The sequence below is a fragment of the Helianthus annuus genome, chromosome 8 (genome assembly GCF_002127325.2).
Source record: "Helianthus annuus cultivar XRQ/B chromosome 8, HanXRQr2.0-SUNRISE, whole genome shotgun sequence".
NCBI lineage: Eukaryota > Viridiplantae > Streptophyta > Magnoliopsida > Asterales > Asteraceae > Helianthus > Helianthus annuus.
In genome coordinates this window covers 47648747-47664570 of record NC_035440.2, presented here as the reverse complement: position 1 = coordinate 47664570, position 15824 = coordinate 47648747, and the positions used below count along the sequence as shown (strand labels likewise).

At 33.9% G+C, this 15824-nt stretch overlaps 2 protein-coding genes and 1 long non-coding RNA gene across 7 annotated transcripts; 1 reads left to right on the top strand and 2 right to left on the bottom strand.

The window, feature by feature from the left end:
• Positions 1–2801: 2801 nt before the first annotated feature.
• Positions 2802–6482, top strand: LOC110872816 (protein FAR1-RELATED SEQUENCE 5). 2 transcript variants are annotated; one of them, XM_022121692.2, is made up of 6 exons: positions 2802–3037; positions 3231–3325; positions 3421–4255; positions 4479–4737; positions 4852–5415; positions 5698–6467. In XM_022121692.2, exons 2-6 carry the CDS (start codon positions 3247–3249, stop codon positions 6301–6303), a joined length of 2343 nt encoding a protein of 780 aa, XP_021977384.1. In that variant the 5' UTR covers positions 2802–3037; positions 3231–3246; the 3' UTR covers positions 6304–6467. The 2 variants fall into 2 exon arrangements, with proteins under 2 accessions (XP_021977384.1, XP_021977383.1); XM_022121691.2 differs by having other exon boundaries at positions 2882–3037; positions 3231–3334; positions 5698–6482.
• Positions 6483–7036: 554 nt separating this feature from the next.
• LOC110872817 lies at positions 7037–12443 on the bottom strand. Of its 4 annotated transcripts, none has more exons than XM_022121694.2 (11): positions 12272–12443; positions 12111–12206; positions 11451–11522; positions 11295–11375; positions 10405–11180; positions 10090–10324; positions 9322–9383; positions 8490–9247; positions 8225–8405; positions 7678–7932; positions 7037–7593 (listed from the first exon to the last, which is right to left on the bottom strand). In XM_022121694.2, exons 1-11 carry the CDS (start codon positions 12351–12353, stop codon positions 7198–7200), a joined length of 2994 nt encoding a protein of 997 aa, XP_021977386.1. In that variant the 5' UTR covers positions 12354–12443; the 3' UTR covers positions 7037–7197. The 4 variants fall into 4 exon arrangements, with proteins under 4 accessions (XP_021977386.1, XP_021977387.1, XP_021977385.1 ...); XM_022121695.2 differs by having other exon boundaries at positions 10405–11186; positions 11304–11375; XM_022121693.2 differs by having other exon boundaries at positions 10405–11186; positions 12272–12442.
• A 1123-nt stretch (positions 12444–13566) lies between these two features.
• Positions 13567–15024, bottom strand: LOC110871089. The gene is made up of 3 exons (XR_002553471.2): positions 14879–15024; positions 14279–14332; positions 13567–13739 (listed from the first exon to the last, which is right to left on the bottom strand). It is a non-coding gene; the product is annotated as an uncharacterized LOC110871089 (long non-coding RNA).
• Between the last annotated feature and the right edge of the window lie 800 nt (positions 15025–15824).

Here is a 15824-nt window from a genome sequence, read left to right as displayed (position 1 = left end):
CTCACTAATTTCAAAACACATGTATTAGTCTTTGATATATGAGATGTACTATGATACTTATTTTATCAAAAGATTCAAAAAGTTATTTAGGGGTGTTTGTCCTAGCTTTTATTTTTTTGTCTTATGCTTTTATATTTTAAAGTAGTTTATAGCTTATTTTCTTTCATTTAATAAGCTTTTTTTAAATATTTTGATTAGCTTATAGCTTATTTTATATCATTTGCCCTTACACAAAGAAGCTTCTTCAAATAAGCTAAAAATCCATCTTCAAATAAGCTTCTTCAAATTAGCTTATATAAGCTAATAAGCATAAAAAACTAAACCAAACACCAAATTAAGCTTATTTTGTAAAAAAAGCTAAAAAAGCTATAAGCTTTGTTAAAAAAGCTAGGCCAAACACCCCCTTAGAGGATGAAGTCTTTTATAAAAATATGAGTTAACTGTTATTTTCGTTCATGTGGTTTGTTCAATTTTACCATTTCAGACCAATTTTTAAAAATACACAAGTTTCCTCCCTGACATAATGGAAACATGCCACTTCAGTCCAAAAATTAAAACTTAGTTAAGTCAGAAAGGTTACATAAAGGGTATTATTGTCAATTCATAAAATAAGGTGAAAATAAAAGATATATGAATTGACAATAATACCCTTCATTTAACCTGTCCGACTTAACTAGGTTTAAATTTTTGGACTGAATTGACACGTTTCCAGTATGTCACGAAGGAAACTGGAGCATTTTTTAAAATTGACCTGAAATGACAAAAATGAACAAATCACATAGACGAAAATGGCAGTTAACTCTAAAAATATCTAAACTTTTTTCTAAACAAGCTAATATGAACGAGTTGAGCTACTTATAAGTTTGTTTAGATCTCGTTGCGAAACGTTTTAATCAAGTTTTGGTTTCCAACACAAAATTAAGTACATTTAATAAATGAGCTACATTAATACCTGGAACTTAATTAAACTGGTGAGCATGTTATTTATACAATGTTATAGTTCTTATAGAATATAATATATAATTACATAATTAATATTGTAGAAGATAATTATGATTAAAAAACTGTTTTGTTTAAATTTTTTTACACCTAAATAATACCTATTTTTGGCTTTGTAAACATTTGAACCGACATCACTTTTATAAGTGGCAAACACCATATGCTTATAAAATTATAATCTAACTTGAGTTTATAAAATTACATGCAAACCATACTTGATCTTCGACGTCGTGATTAAAATAAACCGAACTCCAAACTCTTTATATAAGTTTAAACCTAATTAAATGCTAAATTTTTAAAGAAAAATAACTTTAGTATTTAAATGCTCGTTCTCCAATCAGACCATTTAAACTTAAAATGGTCCAAAGAGACATAAACAGACATGATAGGTTCATGTTTCCGAGTTCCGACCGACCGGTTAGTCACCCAGTCTGCGGTTCAACTAGGCAGTTCGATCATGAAAACATTTCTTTAGAAGATGAGATAATTGAGTACACGCGCTGTGTAGAAGGTCTTTTGTTTATGATGGTAGATAAAATGTCACGTACCTGCGGTGACATGGACCCACGTATACTCTAGATATGAGTTCGTGGGAACCACCCGAACCACCATCAAGCTGAAGCACAAAAATAATATATTTTTCTTCATACTATCTGATTATCTGTAAAGACTCTTTTTTATTTTTAATTATGAAACAATGGGTTATGCTTTATTTCCCTTTTTTTGTTAAGTTCAAATTAACATTTTATAAATATTGAAAACTGAAAAGGGGTTGGTATTGGAGTGTGGTGGGCCTGGTGGCAGTAGATGGCCCAATATAAATGAACATGTATTAAGAGCTTATTAAGCCCAGCGTATGTAGCCTGGACCGGTAAACCTTTATGTAATTTGGTGCTATGAATTGGCCCAACGTGTGTCTAATCGGTCATAGGCCCATAACTGACATTATAGATCCTTAAGCCTTCTTGGTGACATTATAGATCCTTAAGAAAGCAGTGCCCAATACAAGAAGATCAGTTACTGGTTACTTTATTCTTCTTGGTGGCAGCCCAATTTCATGGAAGTATAAAAAGCAATCTACTGTGTCTTTAAGCTCAGCAGAGACAGAGTATAGATCAATGCGAAGGGTAACTGCTGAGCTCACATGGTTGACAAGATTACTTCATGAATTCTCAGTTTCTTTTATTATCCCTATATCTTTAAAGTGTGACAGTCAAGCAACCATTCATATTGCTCGGAATCCAGCATATCATGAAAGAACAAAACATATAGAGCTGGATTGTCATTTTGTGAGAGAAAAGCTTCAAAAGGACTTATTTCTTTGTCTCATATTTCAACCGAGGATCAACCAGCTGACTTGTTTACAAAAAGTCTTTCTTCCACAAAGCATCAACTTTTACTGTCCAAGTTGGGGCTTTCATTCCCTCTAACTTGAGGGGGGGGGGGGGGGGGGTGTTAGTTTACTTAACTACTTAGCTTATTTATTCTGTTAGTAGTTAGTGGAATATTCTGTTAAGAAGTTAGTTAGTTGTTAAATTGTTGATTAGGGCCTTGTAATTAGTTTAAATACTCAGACAGTTAATGAGATAACAACTTTTTCCCCAATTCATTTCATTCAAAATTACAGTATGTGGGTTATGAGTGTATGTATCATTGTATCCAGCTTAGGCTTATGATTAGAGCCGACTTAACGGGGTTTCTCATAGGAAATATATCATGGTAATTGACCAATAACAAAATGACTAGTTTAGTTAAATATATTAATAAACATTTGCATTATTATATATATATATATATATATAGGGGTAGGATCAAATACAAAATACCCTTAACCTAAGAAACGTAGGAACCAGTAATCTATTGACACATGGCATTTAAGCAATTTTCTTGGAGGGGTATAACGGTACTTTTACTCCTTTTCTGTTTTGGGGATAATTCACGTTAGATCAGTTGTGTATACCAGAGATAGTCCAATTAGGTCAATCAGTTCTTCAATTCTTCAATGGCGTATTGCTGAGAGATCAATCGGTTAGTTCAGGTATGAATTCAATTGCATCTTAATAGTAGATCGATCACTAGATCAATTAGTTCAATTGATCCTTCAATAAGAGATCTTATTGATCGATTAATTATTAATAAGCAATTGAAAGATCGATCAATTATTTTAATTACAAATACAATTGCATTATCATTAGAGATTAATTCTTTCTGTTACGAATGCATCTTCATAGAGATTGATTACTTCAAATGGCTACTGTGGATACATGTGTTCATGACGATAGTGGTTCAGGAACGGATAATACGGATGAAGTTCAGAATGTAGATGGTTTGATCTGTACTTATCTTCTTCATTATATTATTATCACTTTTATGTAGTTTAGTATTTTTAGTTGAATTTAAGTGTTTTTGGTTTATGTTCAGGTGTTGATGTTAATGTTCACAAAAAACGTCGTGTTGGTATTGAACGTATCTCCCCGAGAACTGGGTTACCTTATTACATACCTGATGTGCCTTTGTCATCTAGACCTGTAATAGGTATGATATTTTCTTCACTGGAACAAGCTTGCCAGTTTTATGAGAATTATGCTAAACTGGGAGGTTTTACTGTACGTAAGAACACACAAACTACCAATCGTGGTGTTATTAGCTTGAAGTATCTTGTTTGCTCAAAAGAAGGACATAAAATATTTAGGAGAATTAACACTTTGAAAGATGACAAAGAAAGTGGTTCTAAAGAAAAACAGATTAGAAGGCGCCCTTCAATCCGTACAGGATGTCTAGCACATTTACGTTTACAAATATGCGAGACAAACAAGTATAAGGTGTATAGTTTTGTTGAAAGGCATAACCATGAGTTAGTTGACGCTGATGATTATCATTTGTTAAGTGCTGCTAGGAACTTGTCCTACAACAAAGAGCAGTTAATTTTTGATTTATCAAAGTTAAATATCGGACCTATCAAGGCTTTTAATATCATGAGAACACATTTTGGTGGGTTCGAAGAAGTTGGCGCGACAAAAGTTGATTGTAAGAACTTCAAGAGAGATATTAATCTCTTCATTGGCAAGCACGATGCTCAAATGGTTATTAATCGTTTAGAGCTAAAAAGGGATTTCTTACCCGATTTTTCATGTGAGTATTTTAATCTTGAAGAAGGTGTTCTTGGTGGGTTATTCTGGGCTGACCAAGATATGAAACGCAATTACCTTGTGTTTGGAGACGTTGTATCGTTTGATTCTACATTTAGGTCCAACAAGTAAGTTTACATTGATTTTTTTATAAGCAGTATGATATTGTTTGACGTTGTATTATTAACTCAACTCATTAACTTGTGCTGTTATTATGAATATTATCAATAGAACTTATTATCTGGTGTTATTTTAATGATGAATATCAACACAGCTTATTAACTTGTATGCTATCTATACCTGTTGTTGTTTGTTGTCTGTTATTCAATTTGTCTTATGTTCTGTCAACAGATATGACATGGTTTTTGTACCATTTACGGGAATTGACAATCATCATCATAATGTAACGTTTGCTGCTGCTTTATTAGCAAATGAAACAGCTGATACGTATAAGTGGTTGTTAAAAGTATTCAAGAAAGTTTTTGGTAGTGCTCCTCGTGTTGTTGTCACCGATCAGGACGCTGCGATGAAGAAGGCTATAGCAGAGGTTTTTACGACAACTAGGCACCGGTTGTGCATGTGGCACATCATGATGAAAGTTGCAGGAAAGGTTCAAAATGTGTTCTTTTTATTTATTTAATACATGTGTGTTTTTGGTTTTTTTTATTACGTAATCACTGAAATGTGCATTGTGCATGTATGTGTGTTTATTTCACAACTTTAGGTTGGGAAACCCTTAAAAAAAGACAAGACATTTAAGCAACGCATATGTAACATTGTCTGGACTGATTTGATCGAGCCTGTTGAGTTTGAAACCAAATGGATGGAGATGATTAGTGAATTTAATCTGGCTAACAACACATGGTTGAGTGACATGTATTCTTTGAAAGCTGATTGGATACCAGCTTATTACCGTCATGAACACATGTCGGGTCTTATGCGAACAACTTCCCGTTCTGAAAGCGAAAATCACTTTTTTGGACAAGTTGCTAACAGTAGCCTCACGTTGGTTGAGTTTCTAAGCCATTTTGAGACTGCCATGGAAGCACAAAGGTATGCACATCGTAAGAATGACCATGATACAAGGAATACAGTCCCTGAATGGCTTACTGAGGAGGATATAGAGAGAGAGGCTGACAAGATATACACTAGGAACATTTTTAATGATGTACAAGACGAGATATATGCTTCTGTGCACAAATGTACATCGAAGAGTTATACTGAAGCTGGTGATTTTATAAAGTTCTTCATAAAGGACTTACAGTTTCAAGGTTCAGGTTTGTTTGAGGTATATAAATTAATTATTCAATTTATTCTGAATAAAAGGTTTTTTTTAGAACTGAATTATTTGTTTTGTCATGATAAAACAAATTATAAAACTGTTGAGTGTTGTTATAGTGCTACTATGTTTTTATTTATTAGCACAAACTTTTACATCGTGCTGTTATTTGTTTTTGTAGCAACACAACATGATTAATTGTGTTGTTTAGTTCTGACTTTGGTTTAATACAAATATTAAATGTTCATCATGGTGTTGTTATTTGATTAGCCTTATCTTTGTTATGTCTAGGTATTGTTTCGGGAGAAGGATATGGTACTTCAATGTAGCTGCAATAGGTATGAGCAATATGGACTGTTATGCAGGCATGTATTTTGTGTCTTGAGGCTTTGTGAAATAACAGTATTCCCAAAAAATTATATAATGAAGAGATGGACAAGAGATGCTGTTACGAACAATAGTTATCAAGGTTTTAGCAACAAACCAGCTTCTAATGACAACGTTGAAGGTGTACAAGGGGTTGTGCGTGAGATTATGTTTGGGAATGATTATATTGTTAATCGTTTGGTAAACAACATGGAGCAGTTGGTAATATACAGGGATCAAGTGAAACAACAAATGATTAAAGTTGATGAATGTATTGGCGTTCCACAACCCATACCAAAAAAGGATAGGATTGCAAATTTGCTAGGATTTAATCAACCTACTGAAGATACCATACGTGCTCCTGTTGGTATTAGGACAAAGGGTTCTGGTTCTAAGAAACGATTCAAATCCTTTCATGAACAAGCGTCAAAGAAATCAATAAGAAAGCAAAGAAGATGTCAAATTTGTGGTTCGGATGACCATGATAGGCGAACTTGCAACAGAGGAAATGGTGAGAACCAACCAAAATAGGATGTTATGTTTTAATATGTTTCTAGATTCAAGTAATGTAATAAGGTGCTGGTATGACAGTTTTGGTGCTAATATTCATGTACTTTCTTGTCTTTTTTTTTTACATTTTGTTTAGTACTGGTAAAGAAATATTATGGATTTTATGTTCATTATTTCAGTGGTTATCTTGCTAACATAAATATGGATCTCTTTATATATGTTATCTATTATGAGTGTTATTTACAAACCACGTTATTTTGTTATAGAGCTCGTTTAAAAGCTCGAACGAGCCGAGCCTTAATGAGCCCGAGCCCGAGCCCAATCTCGAGCTTGAAATAGAGCTCGTTTTGTTATCGAGCCCGAGCTCAAGCTTGAAATACAAAGCTTGTTTAGGCTCGCGAGCCTAAACGAGCCCATACAAAATTTTAATTTTTTTATATATAATATATTAATAATGATGATAACATTATTGAGCCGAGCTTTGGCTCGTTTAATCGATGTTGAAGTGAGCTCGAGTCGAGCTTTTAGCTCGTTTAAGGTTATTCTCAAAATAGTTCGAGCCGAGTCGAGTCGAGCCGAGCTCGAGCTTTGGGTTTTACTCACGAGCCGAGCTCGAGCTCAAAGAAGTAGGCTCGAACCGAGCCGAGCTCGAGCTCGAGCTTCATAAAAACCTAACGAGCCGAGCTCGAGCCTGGTCGAGCTCGGACTCGGCCCGGCTCGTTTACACCCCTAATAACAAAACATACATACATCATACTGCATTTGTTTAACCATTGGATTGCTTGCATGTTCATTTTATTCACCATATAATGCATCGAAAGTAAACAACAACACAAACTTCTAGAGTGTGTTAAGTCATAGTGATCAAGTTTTGAACCAACACAATAACATGCACAATAACAACCATGTTCGAAACTATATAGCACTTTCTACCCTTTCTTTTATCCTTTCAAATCGGCTTTTCTTCAGTGCTTCCTTCTCCTCATCACGTACCTTTGCAAACTGACGAACCTCGGCCACAATAGCATCCTTTTGTATGTTAATATCTGACATGAGTATTTTTACAAGATACTTCACCCTAAGATCATTTAGTTGGCCCCTTTGACCTTCTACTTCTTTTAATAGTCCACATAACCAGACCTTGATTGGGGTGCATTTGTACGTCTCCATATGACGCATTACAAAAATACCACAATCCACAGAATTGTAATGGGTCCTCCACGGCATTTCTAAACGTACTGGTTTACACATTTTCAACTCTGATGCAAGTGGATGGCCGACTATTTCCAAGTAGCTGCACAATGTTTTTTGCTGCATTTGTATAACAAGAATTTGTTATAATCATATGAATTTTAAATACAATAAAACTCCAAGAAAAGAAAAGGATAATCTCACCATGATTTGTGGTCGTTGACCATACTTTGCATCAAAATCAGCTTTAGAAGCTAGATTGTCAATGACATGAACTTGTGGCTGTGTCAGATTGAAACAAATGACATAGTAGTGCTTGGAATACAATATTGGGATAAACAGTAGGTCAAAACCAATAATGGTTTTTTTCTCAGTGTCCCGCAAAATTCTATCCATGTTAGTATTGAAAGTCTTGATTCTTTCTTCCTCATTGACTGTTATATCAAAATCTTTATCGCCCTGCAAAATTAGTATTACTTTCGTCAACTTTCAAATATTTACATAAACACAAAATTGATTTGTTTCCAATAACTATTAATGATATGTAGTCTACAAGGTGTTGACTAGGTGTTAATATGTAACCAACACAGTGGTGCTGATATGTAACCTACGCAGTGGTATTGATATGTAACCTACCAGGTGCTGATATGTAACCACAAGGTATTGTTATGCAACCACAAGTGTTGTTATGTAATCTACAAGGCGGTGCTGATATGCAACCACAAGTGTTGTTATGTAACCTAAAACTTACCAGCATATTACAGTAACAAAACATCCTTTTTGGGTCTTTTTTGTTACGGAATTTGTCCTCACTGTTGAGCACTGCAGACCAACAATCTAACACACTTATGTGAACCATCAGCCCTGGATACATTGTCTCGAGCGATACCCTTGGCACAATTATCCCATGTTTCGTTTCAAACACAGTATTCCTGTTTATCAGCATAACTTATTATAAACAAAAACAAATTTAAATGAAAACCACTAATATATTTATATATATATATTATTCATACCAAACATCTTTGTTGGCAGCGAATATGGTTTCTGATATGTTAATTTCGGCCTTTGACCATCTTGTTGCCAAACTGACCTTCTTTCGAGTAAATGGTGAACGCAAGATAGCAGGCAAAGTTTTGTTACGTGTAGGACGAGTTTCTTTTATCTTTGATATTTGTTTCACAACACTTATAGGTAATGGTGCCAATATTTGATTTGGTGGTGTTTCCATCACCACTTCTTGTTCATCGAAACCGTCATCAGTACGCAAAATTGGCATTTTTTTCAATAGCCTTGCAACATTCACATCATCATTATGCTTTGCGGTGCCATCTCTTGTAGGTGTGTTGGTATAGTCGGCTTCATCTAGTGGGGTAAGTTGTGACATGAAGTCAAAACTCGGCTTGTCAGATGGTTTTGCTTGGTTAGTTTGTTTTCTCTCTAAAATAGCGATCTTCATAAAGGCATCTTTTTCTAGTTGTTCCATTGTTAAAAAACCAATCTCCTCTTCTGTTGATTCACTCAACGACATTCCCGCCTGGTTGTTTATTTCTGTAACGTTTTGAACCTTGTTGCCAGAAACATCCCTTTTCTTGTCTCTGTATTTCTGTAAGTTTATCTCCCATTCGACTGCTACTTGTTTTATCCCATCATCATTTGGATATTTATCTATCCCCCTCGTTATCAGACCCTCAACTTCTGTCATGAGACCCTCAACTTCTGTCATCAGTTTATCAATTTGTCCTACCTTCTTCTCAATTAAAATTCTTAACTCCTTAAATAAGCAAAAAAAAAGTTGATGTTTAGACATAACTTTTATGAAAATTTCATCAGATTAACATTACTCACATTCTCATTGGTAGGGTTCGTAGGTGATGATACCAAATCATATGGTTCATATGATGAACTACCTGTGAACACATTATAATTATTCAATCAAATAACATAATTTTACAACAAAATGTGTTGTAGTGAATAATCAAAGGGATCCTCACCTTCATTTTTTTGTAAAAGCAGTAAAAGATCTGTTTTTCATTGTTCTTGATACGTAACCTACATGGTGGTGTTGATCGGTAACCTAAAGGCGGTGCTGATATGTAACCTACAAGGTGTTGATATGTAACCACATGGTGCTATTGTGTAACCGACAAGATGGTGCTGATATGTAACCTACAGGGTGGTACTGATATGTAACCTACAGGGTAGTGCTGATATGTAACCTACATGGCGGTGCTTATATGTAACCACAAGGTGCTATTATGTAACCTACAGGGTGGTACTGATATGTAACCTACAGGGTAGTGCTGATATGTAACCTACAAGGTAGTGCTGATATGTAACCTACATGGCAGTGCTGATATGTAACCACAAGGTGCTATTATGAAACTGACAGGGTGGTGTTGACATGTAACCACACGGTGCTATTATGTAACTATGTAACCTATATGATAGTGCTGATATGTAACATACAGAGTGGTGTTTATATGTAAATGACAAGGTGGTGTTGATATGTAACCACTAGGTGATGTTATGTAACATACAAGGTAGTGTTGTGAATACAAAACGAAATTATTTAATCAAATAACATAACTTTTTCATAATCAAAAGGATGCTCACCTTCATTTTCTGTAATAGTAGTGCCACAACCTTCTTTTTCATTGTTCTTGACGCCCTCTTTGTCGATCACATTTTCTTCATCTTTTAATCTAATAGCCTCTTCCAAGTGACTAAGGAAAGTATAAGTGTTAGCGAACAAGTCATCTTCAAGGTACATAAGTGAAACCGTCCCATAGTGTTGTATCGCTGGTATAGTTGTCATCAAGGATTTTCCTTTCTCATGAGCATACACTAACTGTAATAGATGATTTTTTGAGTTAAAACATGAAATAGAAAATATAAAATACGTTAAGTTGATAAGAATAATATAATTACCGCCAAGAATGTCAATGGGCCATTAAAATGTTCCAAACCACTCCATCCTGCCTTAGTATTTTTCAATAAAGTGACAATGTAGCTACACCAATCCAAATCTTTAATGTCAACATCTGTTGTTACAGAGGGTAGAAACCTCATTAACACCGTTGACCCTTTTGTAGTTTCACCCATTATTGTGTTAAAAACTACTAAGAAGTTCAGCTTGAATATTCTTCCACTCTCATCTGATGCTTTGATTGTCTCAATGACTTCTTTTACCTTTTTTAGCTTTGATCTAGCCCCGTATTGATTTCTAAACTCGGCTATAACAGGGTCACTATAACTCGGTTTACCCATTTCAACTACTTGTTTATCTCCCATAGGTATGCCAAGTACATCTCGGACTAACTCACGTGTTATTTCTATTTTGCGGGTTCCTATATCTAAGTTATTGCTTTCAACATCATAGTTAGTTACAAGCCAATACCCCAAACATGTAGGAACCATGTGCACGTCTAATTGAAGAACACTTGAGAACCCTATTTCTTCAACAACTGCCAATTGTGCAACATTTAAAGATTGAACCATTTCACAAAAGTTTGCTGGGCAGCTCCTTGTTCTAATTCTAGTGGTTGTGATATCCTTGTAAACATGTGGTCTGTCATTGTTCACCTTTCTTTTCCCGTTTTTACATCGTTTCTTAGGTGATTGGATATCATTATCTTTCTTAGGTGATTCAAAATCATCATCTGACCCATTGTCATTCACTGGCTCCTTCCTTTTCTTTGTTTTGGCTGATGCTACATAGCAACACAATGAAATGGCTTACATGTGTATTATACCAACCTTATAAAGAAATAATTATTACAATCATCAAATTAAAGTCATATAAACATAAAATAACATACACTGTTTACTTTTTGTTACAATCTGACAAGATGAAGAGAGTTGTTTATGTGGCTGGTCCTCTTTTTTGTTAACACTAATTCCTGCAAAGTGTTACCAGCACAACATTAGTAAAAAAAAAACAAATTACCCTGATATATAATCACATCTTCTTTTACCTTTTGGCATGGGAGTTTCAAAATCATCATCTGAATCATGTTGTTCACATTGTCGCTTCGCTCTTTTTGAATCTGATGATAATTAACACAATCATTCAAAATTTAAATCAAGTTCATATCATCCTAAACATTTAGTATTATCAAACATCGGTTTTCAATATAACAACACAACCTAGTCATATAACAACACCTCTTGCTCCATTTATCAACACAACATAACAATAACACATACTCTTTGTACATCCGATGACTTATAACACCATAACCCACACAATAAATTCAACTTTTAACGACAAATTATTCGCTTACATAGCATCAATAAAGTGGTGATAGTAACAAAGGTTTTAAACAACTAAAAGCACTAACCAGAGATCTAAGCTAGTGATATAACACCATCACAGAACATCAAATCCTATTTATTAACATCATAAACAACAATTATCAGTCTATCAGGTAACAGTACCAACAACACATTTATGAATTTCATCATATAATCAACACCACATAATACACCACCTTAACAACACCATATTAATCAACACAACAAAAAGCCTAAATCAATCCATATAGTAAAACCCTAACGGAAAAACCTAAATCAATCCATATAATAAAACCCTAAGCTAGTATAACAAAAAATTGAGTAGAATCAGTAACTAGTACCACATTGCACAGTGTTATCTTTCAACATTTCGATTTGTTTCTCACGCTTCTTCTTCTTCTTAAGGTTGATAAGAAACTTTCTCCCTGAAAACTCAACTACATGAGAATGTCAAAGCCCTAACACTAAAAATAGTTGAATCTAATCAATCAACACAACTTACTGCATGAATCTTGTAATTTTCTGAAAGGTTTCATCGCCAATTTTTGAATCTCATCTTCGAATGCTAAGATTGAATCGCTCATTTCACTTTGATTTCAGTTACACTGCGGTGTTAACAGAATGGGAATTTGATGGGAGACCGTTGGAGTTTGAAGGGGTTGTTTTATTTATACAATTCCCATTCTACCCTTTTCATTAAGAAATAGGAAAAGGGAGACGCAAATTAGTAGTAAATTTCATTACAGCCGTTGATTGCGAGGATGGAGGGCTTAGATCGTTTCTCACCATTTGTAGGTTAAGAGTATTTTGTACCGGAACTATCCCCTATATATATATATATATATATATATATATATATATATATATATATATATATATATATATATATATATATATCAAATCACAAAGGGCGTTTGCGTTAGTGGATTTTGTGAGTTTTTGATTTTCACCAACAAACTTTTGTTTAGTTTGCATTTTGCCTCTTCAAAGTTAATCTCGTTTGTTTTTTGTTACTTATTTTTTTTTCTGACATCACATATTCAGACGGACAAATACATAAGTTCTATACTTTTCACTACAGTACTATTTTTTTCATTACATTAATATATGTGGCGATGTGGGGTTCTCCTCATCTAGCCAAGTTTGATCAAACTTTTAAATTGTTTTTAAATAATTCTTTGAAGTTGGTAAATTTTAATTTAAATATCATGGTTTGATACTTTTCATAAAATACCCTTATTTTAAAAATATCTTAATGTATATGGTCCTTGAATCGGTTCAATAAAATAGTTGAAAGTTGATATATCTTAATATTTTAAGACTTCTTTTAGTTTCAAAAACGTCATTTTTTCCCGGTTTAACACGTCACAATGAAACCGTCCGATATGAATTTCTTTTTACGATTCTCGATCAATATGAAGCATGTGTAAATATCTTCTTGGGCATGATTCCTACTGCTGCTATACCGATGTCCTATGAAACCAAACTCAGTATCGACCGAAACCCTGCCGCGTAGCACGAGTAGATTGATAAACCAAGTGTCAATACGTAAACTAGCGAAACGATTCCAAATTAAATTAATTGAAACGGTAAACATATCAACTTATAACGCCCATTTTTTTCTACTTCAAAAGTAAGGTGACGTCATACTATTTTTAATGAAATTTGGGCATGACCCGTTCGCACTATGAACGGTTCCCTGTTTTTATAAAATCAACATTCAAACCAATGCTATGACACGTTTCAATAAAACATAACATAACCGTAATTATAATAAAGTTATACTACATTCTAGAATTTACAAAATAACAAAACATGTTTAACTTTAAGATTCAACTGCTAAACATAAGCCATTTAACAAAAGTGTTTTGACCCTTTTACATGTTATACAAAATTTGCGGAAGCGCATGAACAGCATTCAAAGTGTGTTCGATCCAAGCGAAGCATAACCACCTAAACTTGAGTTTTACCTAAAACCAACACAACAAAAACAACATTAGCATATCATTCATAATTCAACTAATTTCAATGAACATGAACTAATAATTCGCCATCTTAAGTTTTGTACAATACTTTACTAACTCTTTCTTGAATCCGACTTTCTTGAGTTCGCAACCAAATCGGTTACACCATTCTTTCTCATATGACTCATTCGGAATGAGTCTATTACTTATTCATTCTTCCTCATTAGGCTCTTCATATCTTAACCTGTTTACAACGGATTTGCAACATAACACCCTTGTCACGATTCATTCTAATTATTTGACCCGTTCGAGACGGGTGCTAGTAACTCTTTCTCAAAATTCACATATCAATTATTTGACCTGTTTACAACCAGTCATCATCACAAACCTATATCTAACATACTCTTCAAATAAATTGACCCATTCGGGTTAATTCGACAACATAAACACATAACAAATTCATCTTGATAAAAATAAGCAACCAATTCTACAATATAAGACATAAGGACACCTTTACTACAATTCAAATTGTACAAGTGACGTACCTCGGTCGTGATTTCCTTCTTGCTTCGTGTGGCTTGAACTTTCTTCCTTTATCGCTATGCATATAAACATTTACATTAAGACTTTTACATTTCATATTTACTTCTCAATGGTGTTTTTGGGATAAAGCATCTTAGTTCAATTCGAACGTTATTTACATACTTAAAACATGACCATCATATACATATTCTAAGTCAAAAATACAAAATTTCTCATTGAGGCATTTTGTCGAACACTTGGCGTGTGTACCACCAACAATGCGTTATGTACAAGTGTTCAAGCATAAACCTACTAATTCATATTATGGTTTGTCAAGGTTAACAATTTCAACTAATCTTTCATCTCTTAACTATCTAAAATCAAAAATACACTTCCTACATCTTAACATTACTTCAATTACTTCACCTACAATCTTAATCATTCATCATCTTCTATGCATTCAAGTGGGTTTTCTAACATAAGTCACTAATTTGAGAAATTTCAAGCATATACTCGTTCTAATTGATTAAACTGACATACAATCATTCCAAATTTCATGATTCTTTAAGTTTGATCAAAACCCACTTCCTAAAAAAATCATCAATCGGGGAATTACAACTTACCGTTTGTTTAGAAAGCTTAGATTATACAGAATTTGACTTCATGCACTTGATTTGCAATGAGATTCCCCTTCAATTTCTTGGGTTCTTTGAAAACAAGGGTGTCCCCTTGTTTCTCCCCTTTAGTTCGATCCCGACACACACACCTAGTGTGTGTGTTTTGGTTTTAATTAAATTTATATTTTTACTTTACAACTTGACATGTTCAGTCCCTCTATTTTAGGTGTTTGTTTTCATTTAAACTTTTTCACATACTAAGTCAATTACCTTAACATATTTATTAACTACATCAACTTTCCAATTTAATTAACTCATGCAAAAACTAACATTTTTGGGGTGTAACAACAAGAGTCATTCTTACTTAACTTAGTTAGTCAACTAAAGTTATTTTATTACATACAAATACATTTAAAGGCACAATAATCAATTACGCATTTTGGGGTGTTACAAGTCCACCCCCCTTAAAGAAGGTTTCGTCCTCGAAACCTGAATACGTACGGTTTATGCATACACATTATGTAGTCCAACTCTTTCGGGTATAAATGGTCCTACTACGATCATACATACCTTATTACTCAAATTTCTTACGTATAATTTACATGCTCACAAATATATTAAACAAATACTAATCACAACATCTATGCGGATGATTCTTTTACATAATAAACTACATCCCGTGCATACACATTCACTTAATTTCCTTTGAACACCCTACTATAATAGGCCTACCATTCTCTTTTTCTCCTTTTTATAAGCATGTTACCATATAATAGTCACGTCACTTCATATATCTATAGTGTCTCAATAAGTTTTACTTATTAAAAACTTAGCCATGTCCATAAAGAAAACATATCAACATACATACCACATCTTCGTACTTGCCCTCCTAAGTTTCCGTTCTTACATGTACCTCACAATACTCTATGGTAGGCTTGGGATACTTTTGGAA